General features: G+C 43.2%; 1 protein-coding gene across 3 annotated transcripts in view; it reads right to left on the bottom strand.

The window, feature by feature from the left end:
* Nucleotides 1-15,170, bottom strand: part of AZI2 (5-azacytidine induced 2) — a 99,294-nt gene that overhangs the window by 31,162 nt on the left and 52,962 nt on the right. For all 3 annotated transcript variants that reach the window (XM_069212007.1, XM_069212006.1, XM_069212009.1), the window contains exon 6: nt 5,882-6,030. In XM_069212007.1, the coding sequence (XP_069068108.1) occupies nt 5,882-6,030 (149 nt within the window). The remainder of the gene's footprint in view (nt 1-5,881; nt 6,031-15,170) is intronic.

Raw genomic sequence — 15,170 nt, 5'->3', positions numbered from 1 at the left:
TCATTACCAGACAGAAATGTTACAAGCTGAATGGTAGCCGAGTCCTCCGATGCACCACAGTGAAGATTAAAGTCTCATAGGAAGATCAGTTTATCGCTCTGAGGAGATAGATCACTTGCTAAGTCAATGAATTCTTTAGTAAATGCAGAGTTGTCCTCTGGTGGATGATAAATGGCACAGATCTTGATAGGAGATTCGTGCGGCACAAGAAGTGCCCAAGTAAGGCATTCAAACGAAGAAAAAGAGATACTGGGTAGTGCCTGGCATTGAAGAAAGTTACTGAAGATGCCAACATCTCCCCGACTATACCTCTCCTATAATTCCTAAATATGGACTTGTTAGGGGGAGCGGGAGATCGAGGATGGTGTGAGAAGTATCACTGAACCAGGTCTCAGTGAGGAGTAAAAGATCAAGGTTGCAGTTAGTGATGGTGTCTGAGATTTCCAGCTGTGTTTTGTTGCAGATCTGCAGTTGTGAAGCATTCAGCGGAGCTCTGTGGTGACAGTTTCAGAGTGAGGGATGTCAGGGCATTTAGTGCTGATAGGAATGATGTTCCTGTACAACGGTGTCTGGATTGTAGGTGGTTGGTGTTTGGTTCGAGTCTGTCGGATTGTGGGTATAGAGCATTGTTTTATGTTGTTAAGAGACGAGGAAATGGTGGAAGGGGGGTGAATTATAGCTCACAAGAAATTTGAAATTTCAGTTTGGGAGAGATTGTGTGAAGCTCTTTTGGGGCGTGAGAGAAGGAGATTCCTAGGGCTTGATTGTCTGCGGTATTGTGTTCCTGTTAAGGGGAATATAACATCTAGAACAGTGGATATTTTAGAGCTTAAGAGGGAAACAGTGGTTTCAAGCTGAGAGACTGTAGAGTTGAGGGGGCCTACTTTGCGTCCATAGGGTCTGCAGAGCTCTGCCGGAAGTGTTATGATGCTGGGAAGGGGAGGCTAGTTTTAAAAGGGGTTCTTTTAGAACGGTGATGAGGTGGGGTACTGGAATCTGGCGTGGAGAGTTCAAGTGGTGTTGGGTGGAAGAAAGTGTGGATGCTGCTGAGGTGAGGCTGGAATTCAAGATAATTCATTGAGAGAAACAGACTATTTGTAGTGTGGGGGATGGGTGGTAGCTGTGGAGGGACAGAGGCATATGTGTTGGAGGGGTGTGAACGGAGGAGATTGGGGGCACAGGGTCTGAGGGTTTGGAAGTGAAGATAGGGAAGTGTGGTGGCGAAACGTGATTTCGGATGCGTGAGTGTAAGGGGGCTAGCTATGCGGAAGATGTGGAGGATTGTCCAAGAGGATAGATGGGGAGAGTATATACTTCTTCCAAATTGGGGAAAAGAGGAGAGGTTAAGGTTGGAATGTGAGAACATTGGGTTGTCTGTGCAGGAATGAAGATGGAGGGGGGAGAGGTGTAAGGAAAATGGAAAGAATTAAGGGTAGGAAGAGAGGGAGTCAGGTATGGTAGATTAGGTGAATTAGGAGGAAGACTAAAGTGGCGAGGACAATATGTGAGCTAGGAAGTTTGACTGCTGATAATAAGAGCTGCTAGAGGGGGTATTTATCGTAGCTGTAGGCGCAGTCTCTTCGTGGTCACTGGATGGTGCATGAGAGAAGATGAAAAGTTGAAGTGTGATACCGTCTAGTGGTGAAAGATATCTGTTTTAACAGAATAGTGTTCTCGATTGATGACCTAGAGGAACCAACTGCTTGGTAGGCGAGTTACTGGCCTCAATGTGTGTGCCACCTACGTGCCTCCCATGAGCGCTGTTCACTTTTGCAGTTACTGACAATTTAAGTACACGTGATAAAAAAAAACAATGTACACGAGTTTCACACCAGCAATCAAATGTTAAGGCCAGCCAAATCAAGATTATTGCTGGCCATATGCCTGGCGAGCAGACACTCTGCCTCTATTAGCGGGATCTCCCACTGATAGGAGAGTCGGCAGTGCTTAATTTGTAAATAAAAAGGGGCCGGTGCCCAAAGCCCTCCTCTTAAACACGCGACTGCTGTAATTAAATATGCAACCACAGAATACTGAGGCAGCGTAATACTGAAGCCATCTCGGGCCTCTTCAATCCATATAAAGCCACTCCCTGCCCCTTCAGCTCACTCTTGCAGCTTTCTAATTTCTCCCTTTGTGACGCTTTTTCGTTTTTCTCTTCCTCAGTCTTTCCCATATGTGTCCTTTGCTCCCAGCAAATGCTTGAGGCAGAAGAATAAGCCAAAAATAAGCGCTGATGCTCAGCACCGGACACAACAAGCACAAATTAAGCACGGAGAGTCGGGCTACCACAAGACAAAGTCAGCAATAAGATCTTGACCCCTGTGGACATGGCTCATGGGACCTAATGGGACGAGCCTACACAAGCGAAGAGGAAAACAGACATCAGAGGCTGCCGCCGGGCACACAAGGTGAGCACATTGCTTTTCTTGAGGCCTTCAAAGGAATACATGGTCCAGCTAAAGGCATTTTCGTGCACTGCAAAGCAATCGACTACGTTGCCTCCCAGATTCCTCAACCCTCAGGCAGGGCAGCAGCATCTGCTACCAACCGAAGCCACTGAGTTAGGTACCGCTGTTCCACAGTTCTACTTCCCTGAACCTTCTCTTTGTGACCACCGTGAAACCAGTAACTGATGTGTGTGCATGCAGGTCTCTGGAAGAGGACAGGCTGGGGGATGCACGCTGGAAGCAATTCATGTTGGGACCCAACATTGGCCCCTACCCCCACTCACATACCAGCAGAGACAGGATGGGGTAAGTTAGAAAAACCTGTCTTTGGCGCCAGGGACCTGAGGCAGACACCATACACATTCATAAGAAGGCCACGATTACGAGACACGTGTTTTTGGGTAGTGTTTTCTGACCATCCAATCACAGCTACCGATGCTGTGGGCTTCAGCCACCCCGGGATACTGTGAGATTTTCTGGTGTACCTTGGGGTACCCTCAAGTGTGGAATTACCAGGGGAAAGCGGCACCTCCAATGCCAGTTCGCTTTGCAGTCTTCGCCTGCCCTCATGTCCGCGGAGACCGACCTGAGCATTTCGCAGAAGTGTGGAGGTGAAGCACTTGGACCTAGGAATCAACTGCTCAACTCGGAGCCCAAACGCGGCTGGTAACCTCCGTCTTCTGCTCATCAGTTACAGGCCATCGGGTAATGAGGGGCCAAGACAAGAAATGGTCGTAAGAGAGCAGGTGCCCCACTCCCACAACAGAATTTGGGGCTAAATAACACACCCAGCAGCGAGCGCTCTGACCTTGGGAGAAGCAAATGAGACATTCACTGTTCAGAGAGACTCCATGAACCGGCAGGTTCCCTCATGCTCTGCGCCTCACAGACTGAGGTCCTGCAGGGGGTCTGTGGACAAACAGTGTAACTGTAGACTGAAAGGAGGCCCAGAGCACAGAACACAGGCCCTGGGTCAGAGGGCAATCCATCGTAGAGCCCTTCTCCCCAGCCACGTTTACTCCAACAGCAAGCTGAAAAGGCACAACACTGCAAGATGGTATGTATACAGCAATGAAACCCAACCTGCAGTAAGACTAACTCTCTTAAACAGCCCCTGGCTGAGCACTGCTAGCCACAGAACAAGTCCAGGTGCATCTTGGAGGGGAGGCTGAGAGCGGGAGGTAAGGTTGAGGTGCAAGGCCCTGGGATCATGAGAAAGCCACCGATGCCGGTTGCACAACATTGGGCCTTTACTCACATTTTGGTCCTGTTCACTGGTGCAGGAGGAGATGGATGCAAGTACTTCTGCAACCCACCGCAGGCCGGGGATATGCCAGACAATGATGCATAGAAATTATTCTAACCACCTGCTCACTGCATGCCGTGTTTTGCCTTTCAAGTTGATGTTAGTCACTACGCAGACTTGGGACTAGAGAGCATATTAACTGCATTTACGCAGACGTTTCCCTACAAGTCTCCAACCCGGAAGTTAGTAAAGTACTTGTTCGAGTGAAAGGGACTCCGATAGTTGACAATCCTACGGATTGTAGGACGTGGTTTAACAGTAAGACGTTATGGGGGAAAATGATAAACTAAAGCTTCAAAAAACGTTTTGTAAGAAATATTTTCGATTAGAAACACCAAATATAAACACGTTAGCAAATTCAATCCACCTGGCTATTGTTTGCTAACACATGCAAACATAGGCAAGACATGCGATGTGAACGCATTTGCACATTAACTACAGACCTGACGTACAGCATGCTTTGCAATGAAAGATCTGAGCAGACTGATACACTTCCTACTTAAACAGCAGCAGCAAGATGGCGAGAAAAACACTCCTTTGGGCAGAACAAAATGTGGGCAGAACTAAAATGTGAAAGATACTTCAAACCAGTGGCTGAAGGCCAGAGCCTAAGCCCCTCCGTGCATTATTCTATAGTCTTAACAAAAGGTATTTCCTAACACTAAGCTTAAACATGTAGGCAACTGTTCCTGCACATCAGGAGAGTCTAACTCAGGACATCTGAGATACATGAGGTCTATCTATACGAAACATATTTTAATGTTCATATGTCATAACTATGACTTCCATGCCTATTAACACCAAGAAACTTAAATTATGTCCACATGCGGAGGTACAGACCCTTAATACAGTGTTGTAGGGAGAATATGTGATGCCTACTGTGGGAAGGCGGGCATCCTTTTCCGCCACACACTGCAGTGAAGGTATTTAAACTTTTTGTACTCAAAATATTGTTGTAGTACAGTATTTGACACTAATTGAGCTTTATTACTCTCAAAGCATGTCGGCTGCATCACACTGATGAGCCCTAAACAGAATGAAACCTATCTGTGACTGCGTTTATACGTCACATTATGGAGAAAAGGAATGTCAGCCGCTCCCAAATGCAGCCAGTCCATACATCAAGCTGCAGCAACTTACCTCATTGGGCTGGAAACAGTCACTTTCATCACAAAATATAACAGATTACCCCTCCACCAGCCGTGTGTGAGCGGTACAAGAGAGCATTAATTAACTTGTGTGTGGAGCATCCTCTCACAGCTAGATAAATTAAATTAAAGAGAATAAAACTCAAAAAACACTTTAACCCTCATTATGATTCGGACGATCCACTGTGGGACCGCCAAAGTCGTAGTAAGATGCCACCACCCTGGTGGTGACATCCCCACCAAACGTATTACAATGTTTCCGCTGGGCTAACAGACGGGAACATTGCAATATGCGTTCCCGCCGAGCTGACCGGCAGGAACAGTGCTAGGATATTGGCCTCTGCTCCTTTAGGGGAGCCAAGGCCAATATCCTAGCATTCCAGCACCCTTTGGAATGCGTACTGTCTGCATGGGCAGTGCAGACACCTTCCCCTTCTGCCCCCTCCACCCACATAGCTCCCGCCACTGGATTTCTACCAGACTTTTCATGGCAGGGCCCCCGCCATGAAAAGGCTGGCGGAAAGTGGAGTTGTAATCAGCCAAGCGGCATGGAGGTCAGTGGCGCCCTGGCTGAATAAAGCCCTGACCACCGTCCCCACGTCAGTAACCATGTTCCTGGTGAGGACGGCGGTCTTTAGGCAGGTCTGCCTGCCAGTTGTAATTTGGAGGTTCGACCACCTGGAGTGTTGTGGTCTGACCACCACCGCAAGGCTGGCAGTCTTAAGACCACAAGCCTCATAAATGAGGCCGTTTGTCTGCAATGACAAATCCCACCAAAGAGAACTCCTAACTGGTGCTTGACTTAAAACAGGACACATTAGGAAAAATAACTCAGTGGAAAGATAAACAAACTAGGCAACCTGCAATCTCCCTCTGTTTATCCAACTCATATTTTTGGTACCTAGTGATAAACACTACAAACAGCAGGTAAAAATGAGCATGCACACCTGCAGCTGCACCCCCTGCCATCCACTTACCTGTTGCGTGGCACTCTGTGCTTGGGACCTAAGGCGCAGACACTCGCCCCGTAGCAGCTCCATCTCTTGCTCCAAGCTTGCCACCTTCAGCTTACTGTTCAGCTCAGTGACTTCCCAGTCAGTCGGGGTGGAGTTTAAATTTGTCATCACTACATACATGAAACACAGACTTAGAATGCATGTATTCCTAGGTGCTCCTCTGTAGAACAGTCTCATTCTGCAGCAGCCAGCTTACAAGACATGACAACTCGGGCTCACTGGTTTCAATGATGTATACATGTAATAAGGACAGAAAACAATGTGTCTGCATTTATTTTTTATTACTGTAAAGAATATGAATCTTTTTTCCAGGGTCTCTCCATGCTGTAAATTAGGACCTCAAGAATAACAGCTGTGCGTGCTCGGACAGCACGGAGACACACTCTGATCACATCACTCCACTAGGCTTCCAATGCTAGTTCCCTATTCCTGACAGATTAGCTTAGGAACTGTGTTGTATAGAACTGAAATTCAAACTCCGAAAACCAAGCTGATTGCTGGAGGCTCCTGCCAACTACGAAGTTCAGGCACTCTACTCTCTGAAGTCACGCTCTCCGCCAGTCTTTCTCTGGGCGTGCCCCCAAATTTAGGAACGCTATCCAGCAGTTGATTCACTCAATTGCCTCCTTACCCATCTTGAAACAAGTACCTAAAAGTTTTCTCTTGAATCATAATTGCTCCATTTCCTTTAGTGCTCAGGTTTGGCCTCATACCACTGTGCTTGACATTTGGATAAGCTGCCACTTCTGCATCACTGCCAGGTCCCCAACAGCCTATATGCCCATCCAATGACCACCTGTAAACCTCTGTACTGCCTTTGTTATACCCTATTCCCATCTCCTATTCTTTCTTCATACATTACCCCTACCATATGCCCTATATTGGACTGTATGTGGCCCCAACCGCTTCTAACTATTGTTTAATTTTATCAGAACATGTAGATACCTTTTAGATATAAAGAACTACAATGCTCTTGGACCTTGTACACACTATACATAACAGTCAAACAAATACATACATAGATTGACAGTGACAGATGAGCAGAACTTACTGAACTGAGTCATGAAAATCAGACACTTTAAGAAGGCTGAGCTTTATCTATCAAACCCTCTAATGGCCCATTCCCTCTAGAGCATGCAATGTCCTTCTGCAAGATTTGAGAAGTCTGAGCGTCCCCATAAATGCAACTGAGTAGAAGGGTTATTAGTTGCATGGCTTTTATTTAACATACTATTTTATTGGCCAGGCCACTGGGAGTACATAGGTATGTGGATGCATTGTTTTCAAAATACTTATAGTTTCCCCAAACTCGCCACATAATCCACCATCTGATGCTTAATTTGCAGATTTTCCACAAAAAATAATAATCTTTCTCGCTCACTCAAATGTTACACAAATGCAGAGACAACACTGGAAAAGGAAGTGGAAAAAACAGTATACATAACTGTTTATTAACTAATAACAGTGTATAAAATGAGGAGATGCACATAATCCAGTATGAGGTTTCCAAGTAGGTAAAGTCTGAAGCCTCTCTTCTAAAGGCAAATTGAGGAAGGGCAGAGGGGCTGTGTGGAAGATTGGGCATCTTGGTCACTTTCTTGGGATCACCCTGCTGTACCCTTGTCGTGCTATATCCTGACTGCATCCTCCCTCCTCGGCACCATCACCTGCCCTACCCTTACCAACACTTCTGCTGACAATTCTTTGTCCCCTTCCTGGCTGCATGTTTTGCTTTCACACAATCAACTTCCCCTACTCGGTCTTCTGCCATAGTTGCCAAGTAGCCCATGTTATATAACACCAGCCAATCCAGACTTTCTTACCAACAGCACTTTGCAGGCTGGGATATGAGAATCTGAAGACTACAAGTCCCAGAATTCAAAGTGTTGTTTGTCAAAAAAGTAGCACTGCCTGTAGGTCTCACACATGACATTATTACCATATGCCCAATCACGTAAACTTTGCTTTGCAGGCAGTTGTCAATCCAGTCCCAACAGAGTACTCCTTCTCCTCCTGCACTTACTCCAATCATTCAGAGAGATTACAGACCTCAACATGAAACAAAAGGGGGAATTGTAGAAAACCTCACATCACGACCTCTAGTAGCACTGTACTAAGATAAATATAAGTAGAAAAAGAGAGAACAACTGCCCTCAAGCCTCCAATATCATGTGCTACAAAGAATCCCAATTGCTTAGTTTACTGGGGGAAGAACTTAAGCCCTCACCTTCCAATGGTAGCATGCTTCATCATTGAGCCCCACCTCACTCTGATGTGACAAGGCACCAGTATGGATGTCTAGCTGGAGACAGGAGGGCTCTTGGGATGGCATATGAAACAGGATGCACAGTGGCCTGGTGTAGGTGAGTGACGATTGGTGGAGACACGGAAAACAGAAAGGAAGGTATGAACCACCTCTTAGTGGGTCAGGTTTCCTTTAGTCAAGAGGCCCCCAGTCGGTAGGTTTAAAAAAGATACAGGGGAATTATTCCAACCTTTTTAGGAATGTCAACATGTTTCAGCCCTATTCATAGGCTGCCTTGGGTCTTCATCAAGGCCAGCCTTCTCTAATCTTGCATCTATTTGGATGTAGCTGTGCTGTGATTTACAACCGAGTACTCTCCTTGATCACTTGGAGTCACTTATACCTGAAGAAGAATCAATCACAGACTAACAGGTAGCAAATCATTACTCATGATATACCATTGTGAGTTGGTGAACAAAACAACACTGCAAACCAAATGCGGAGAACTGCACTCAATAAACACACCATGCAGCTCATGAAGAGTAGCAAGTTCATGTGTGTCCAGGTTTGTCCTATTCAGGAAAATCACCCACCTTAATTTCTGTCCAAAGAAGGGGAGTCGGTTAGAATACTAAATAATACAGCGGGCGAAAAGCATTTATGCGACAAGCATAATCAGTGCATATGAATGAAATGTATAAGGAATCTCCATAATAATGTGACATATGGTAGTTATATGGTTTCTAAGTCATACTGATAAAGTAAAAATAATGTGGGTAAATTAATTGATGGTATTGTGGAGCATAATGAGGCTGGATATATTTTTAAACAATGTACTACTAGTACTACAGCACCTCCTTATCTTGATGAACACAAAGGGGCGAGGGAGGTCAGAGGAACATTGATCTTAGTAGAGATTCACTAATGCTATCAAACCGTGTGAGGAGCGGTACTCTGTATGGACTGGTCTTGAAACCAGACCTTTCTAAATAAAAAGTATTGTTTGGTACGCGTCAGACATTCTGTATTTGGGAGGTCACTCTACGTAATCAAAGCAAGGTTATGCTATTATCATGGTTCTGTGTGGAGATTGTTAGAAATAACCCCAGACCGTTTCATAAAAAAAAACAGTAGTGCCAGGAAATCCGGTTTCATTTCAAAAGCTGAGCATCCCATTCCGCAGTCAGTGGTTCACAGCAGCATGCTCCTTAAGTAAAGGATAGCCCTGCACACAAATGGTCCAAGCTCGGATTACTTTAATGCTGCAGTCTCCTCACCCTCAGCTCAAGTGGCAGAAGAATATAGATTGTAAGCAAAATGCACTTCTTTGAATGACAAGGGAACCGGCTGAGTAAGTCAATGCTACAGGGTACCACAGAAGAGGTAGACAAAGGGACTTGTAGTTCTATCAAGAAACATTCCAGTCAAACAAGTCAAGTGAGTTTAATACTGAGCCACATCGGCCTCAGCTTCTGTAGACACTTCCATTCACAGAAATGGGTCATTCAGATAGTTTTGCAGAGTGGTAAGTGTGTCGGCTGTGTTTGTGCTTAGAGGGAATGAAATGCCATACTATCATGGGAAGTGTAGTTCTATCATTTAATGTCCACTATAATTTGTTGGATGCTCTAACTGAAATGGATGGGCAACACTAAGTAAAAAAAACACTGGCAATGCCAATAGCTCTGGCTTTAAAGAAATGTTGTATGGTAATCTGAAGCATTACCAGTAAATAGCATGGGAATAGATATGTACTTCTGTGGAAGCAAAGAACTGTAGAATAATGTTGGTGTAGGTTAAAATGTCAGATAACAGTTGCAATGTCAAGCCAGACCTAAAAATCCATGTAGGTTAATGGGCACCCTTCTCCCATCTGTGCTGCTGCCTGAGAAAAACATAAATTATCTAGTTATCTAAGACACTCTAATAGCATTCCAATGTCATTACGTGACCCTGCAAGTTAAAGCTTAGGCAGTCGGACAAAAAAAAACAAAAAAACGCCCTCTGTCCTTGGTTTTCGCAGTCTTTAAGACAAATGAAGCAGAAATGCCATAGGCAGGAGAAGTCGTGGAGGCTACACTATAAGGAGGAAAGAACTAAGTATAAAAGTATGATTCGGGACTATAAAAGAGCAGTGATTGAGGAGAAAACTAATTATTATTCTTTGAAAAGTAGGCACGCGGCCAACTCCACTAAAGAGTGTTTTAAAACAGTTCAGAGTTTAGCAAGGCCTGACTGTATGTCAGGTCCTCCTTATACTCAGTCCTTATGTGATAAGCTAGCATTTCATTTTAAAGACAAAGTTGAAACTGGCTACAATGAATTTGATCTTATGAGATCTCTACCGGTGCCAACATCTGAACCTGCTTCCCTGGTATGTGAAGATTTAAAGTTATGCTGCTTTCCTTTTCTCACAGATAGTCAGGTGACTGAGATGATCTTGCACACCAAGTCGGGTGCTCCTTCTGACCCAATACCACCTAACGTGCTACATGTGGACGTTCACACGATCACTCCAGTAATTACATCATTATTTAATAAATTCATAGAGGAAAGTTGTTTTCCTGATTAGTGGAAAAAAGCCACGATCTTGCCACTGACAAAGAAACAGTCAATGGATTCTAAGATAGCAATTACCTGTCGCCCAATATCGAAGCTTTCTTTCCCGGCTAAGGTCATTGAACAGTATCTTAATAAAATAAATTCGGTCAAATTATCTGGACCACAATAGTGTTTCAATTTGGCTTTAGATATGGACACAGTACTGAGACTGCACTAATTGTAGTCTCAGAAGAAATTAGGCATAACATGGACAATGATGGGAGGGCTGCCGTGGTCCTTTCGGACCTATCCACAGCCTTTAATGCGGTCAGCCATTCAGTGCTTCTAGAGAGGTTAGCAGAAATAGGGATATCTGGCTCAGCCTTTGGCCTTTTGTCATCATTTTTAGAAGGAGACGCACAAAGAGTATAATTTGGACAGTACAGCTTGGAATCCTTTACGCTTCCGTGTGGTGTTCCCCTGGGATCATTACAGAGTCCCACTCGGGTTAACATTTACGTGGCCCCCTTAGTTAAACTCATCCAATCTTTCGGCTTTGCGACTATAGCTTATGCCGATGACACCCAGATTGTGGTGTCCAGTAACATCAAGGAGGTCGGGGCTCGTTTTAACAAATGTATGCAAGCAATTGTCAATTGGATGAGTAACAACTGTTTAAAGATGAATTCACAAAAGACCAAAGTTCTACTCTTTGGGAAATATTCTACATTTTGGAATCATGCTTGGTGGCCTCACTTACTCGGTCATCCCCCTGTAACAGTAGCGAAAGTTAGAAATGTAGGGGTTATATTTGATGCAAAGTTATCATTTGCAGAGCAGACTAATAAATACGTCTCATAATGCTTTTTGATTATGAAAATGTTAAAAGGTGGTTTTACCGTTTATCCCTCCAGAACTGCAAAGGTTTGTTGTTACTGCTCTAGTCTTATCGAGATTAGACTATTGTAATGCAGTATATGTTAGCATCAAACAGAGACCACAAATTAAGCTCCAAATGTTGCAAAATGCTGCATGTCACTTACATAAAATATTCCAAAATATCAATCTGTAAAGAATGCTCTGATGTAGCTACACTGGCTGCCTTCTAAAAAAGGATTGCTTTTAAAGCAATATGCTTGGGGCGTAAAGCTCTCCTCAGACATGGACCAGAGTTCCTTAGAAAGAAATTAAGATGGTATTTGCCAAATAAAGCCTTTCGATCAGCATCAACAAGATCTGTGACTATTTCCAGATTTAAGAAAGCAAACTGGAGCGGTCAGAGTTTTCATCATTCTACCAGCCTGCTCTGGAACAGGATGCCACTTGCTCTTAGAACTCAAGATAACTTTCCCTGTTTTCCTAAAATTTTAAAAACTAGGCTATTATTGATGGCTATTTAATTATAGGTGATGTGAATTTTCAACAAAGAGAAAGACTCCAACTTATGTTAGCACCAAGACGCCTTAGGGCATTTGCACACTTTATAAGTACCCAAATCAAATCAAATCACAGCTGCCTGGAGGGCAAGCACTTTTTTGTGGAAGCACACACCTTCTGCCACATCAAAACAGGAACTCGTGGCTGCCAGCATGTGGGTGGAGCCAAAGTCTCTTTCTAGTGATGATCACATAATTGTCTGGCAATAGCTGCACTGTCAAGCCAGACCATAACTAATTTCAAGTGTAGGTCACACTGCCCAAATCTTCATAAAAAAAATATAAATGTTAATAGCCCCAAGAGGGGAATCAGAAGAAGTTAAAGTTGGGCACCAACCACATCACTTAGAGGGAAGTGAAGCGAATGCAAATGCCAATTTTTTTATTTATTAATAAAGTGCACACACATTTAATGAAACAATGATGGACCAAGAGATAAAAAATGTCTTACTTGCAGATGAGGTGTTGCCGTTGTGTCTGTGCAAAGCAGAAAAAACTATGATGTATCATACTGGATTTGTCAGGTAAACCTGTGTATCTGGGCGATCATGATGTAAACCAGAGAGCAAAGTGTAGTTAGTGACATCCAAGGGATGCTGCTACTAAATCCAAATACATCCGCCTGTAGCCTGAAGATCCAACGTTATTCTTTGTCAAATAGGATCCAGATTAGGGTGGATGTATTTTTTTTTTCCAGTAAATGGATTATCAATGATAGGCCACCAAATTTAATTGTCACTATGTCCTGCTGAAGAGAAATGAGACAGTAATTTAGTGGTTAAACGTTTGCAGTATATATTACTGTGGTGTTCAAGAATGTAGACCTTCGCTTTGTAAGGGGTCATTCCAATATATGTCAAATTACAAGGGCATTTGAAGATCTAGATCACCTCAGTTGTTGGTTATTGAAGTTCTTATGGGTCCATGAGGTGAGTAATACAAAATCTATGAAAAGAATGGATGATGGCCAGTAAGTCTGGTCTTGTGACTATGTAGAATGACCAAGTTGTCTTTAAAAGGAAAAATAAACTCTGGGACATGCTATATTCACTGCCTTTAAAAGACAAACAGCTTTTTTTCCAAGTGACATTTGTGCCATGTTTAGTACGTGTCAATTTCTGTTGATTGAACTCTTTGTGTGAGTGAACACAACAGCTCGTCTAATCAAACAGACAAGGCAATTTCTTTCAGATTTATACTGGTCCTCCAACAGGATAGTGCAATTATTGTTTTTCTGTGCAGGAGTTGGTTGTTCAGAATATCAGCATGGTCCAGAAAGGCAAGGTTGTGCTGGCTAAGATTACTAGAAAACATTAAATGTGGACCCCAGACCACTGATTCAGGTAATTAAAGATTATGCCTTTGCTTAGTCACCATGTCAAATGAGGATAATGCTGTCAATGTATCATTTCCAAATCACCATAGACTCATGAAAAGGGTTGCTCACAGATACAATGTGGCTAATTTCAAAGTGCTGGACATGTATGTTCACCATACTTAATACGGAGGTTTTTCCCATGGACGTATCAGTTACTTGCAGGAATAGTTGATCCTCAAATTGAAAGTAATCTTTCATCATAGTCATCAAGGTAGTAAATTCCATAATACATTATTATACTGTATTAATAGAATCAGTAATAACAGATGCTCAATGGTCAAAGTGTCTCTTTATGGAACACTGGTATACAGAGCCTCCTTTTCTAGCCTGAGGAGAATGTTACTTTCCAAATCGTAAAGGATGTCATCACGAATAATGAAAACATCTTTTAGGCCTTTCAAAAAGGATGGCGTTTTCTCTACCAAAGAATGAAGTAAAAATTCAACAAATTTGGAGAGAGGTTCCAGAACTAAGCAAATACCTGAAACAGTAGGTCTCCCTGGAGATGTTATCCTTCGTTTATGTATTTTAGATAAAATGTAGAAGTACAGGATGACCAGATTTTCAACCTGAAGAAACTTCACTTCATTTTTTGTAATTCAATTGTCTGATAGGGCATTGGTGAGCATTGAATTTATGGTGGTCTTAAGTCTCATGGCAGGATCTTGGCTGTTCTTGTAATTGTTCTTCATTCTCAAAAAGGCACAGACATTCAGTTCTCTTTTTGGTTAATCATAAAAGGACCACCCTTTTCAGCAGGTTTAGCCTCAAAGTTAAGGTTCTCTGTGAGATTTCACAGTATCCCACTCTCTTGAAAAGAATGCGGAAAAGAAGTTTGTTATTCTTAACAACAGAAATCGCTTCTTAATCATCGTCTGTTTCAAATTATTAACTAGCCGAAGGATCCTGTGTAATGGAGGAATGAAAGATGATTTGTTCTTTAAGCCTATGTTGACAGTAGTATCTTCCTCTGTAGTGACACTGCTGAAGAAGAATCTCAACCTCATCTTATGAAAGAAGGCTGCTAGTTCCATGTGTATTTCAAATGCATATGCCTCACTTGTAGGGTCAAAGCCCAACACTTTGAGGGCTGTGTACTGTACTTCATCCAGAATTCTGTCACTATGATTAGCTATGAATTCACTGTGTGGCTTGCAGAGGGTTACTGCTAACCCTTTGTTCTGCTCCTGTTTACAGTGGAGACAATGGTAGATCTCAATGAACTTTCTCATCATCTTACTAGTTTTTTCCTCTGCTTCTCCTTTTAAAAAAAGGGCATCCGTTTGTCCATAAGTGAAAGCCGAAGTCCTTGAAAAAACACTGCTGGAAACTGCCATAAACTGTTGGGCCACGTGGATGCTGATGGACCAAACCTCATGGGATACTGAATACACAATTCCTGGGTTGATCGAAAGAACTCTGATAAGAATCTTCGCTGTCGTTCCATTCATCAGAGTCTGAGGACCACTGGCATGGGCCAGATTTGTTAGGTTCGTTATGTCTCGCAACACTATCAGCTTGTTTTGTAGTATTTCTCTTTAATGTAAAGGTATAGTCGATCATGAGAGAACTTCTGAATATCCTTTTTCAATGTATTCATTTTGTTCGGTGCCAACTATTCCTTATGTTCTGCAACGGTCTTACTTATTT

This window comes from Pleurodeles waltl, chromosome 10 (assembly GCF_031143425.1).
Source record: "Pleurodeles waltl isolate 20211129_DDA chromosome 10, aPleWal1.hap1.20221129, whole genome shotgun sequence".
Classification (NCBI taxonomy): Eukaryota; Metazoa; Chordata; class Amphibia; order Caudata; family Salamandridae; genus Pleurodeles; species Pleurodeles waltl.
Note: the sequence above shows the minus strand (reverse complement) of the source record. Positions and strands in the feature narration are given on the sequence as shown.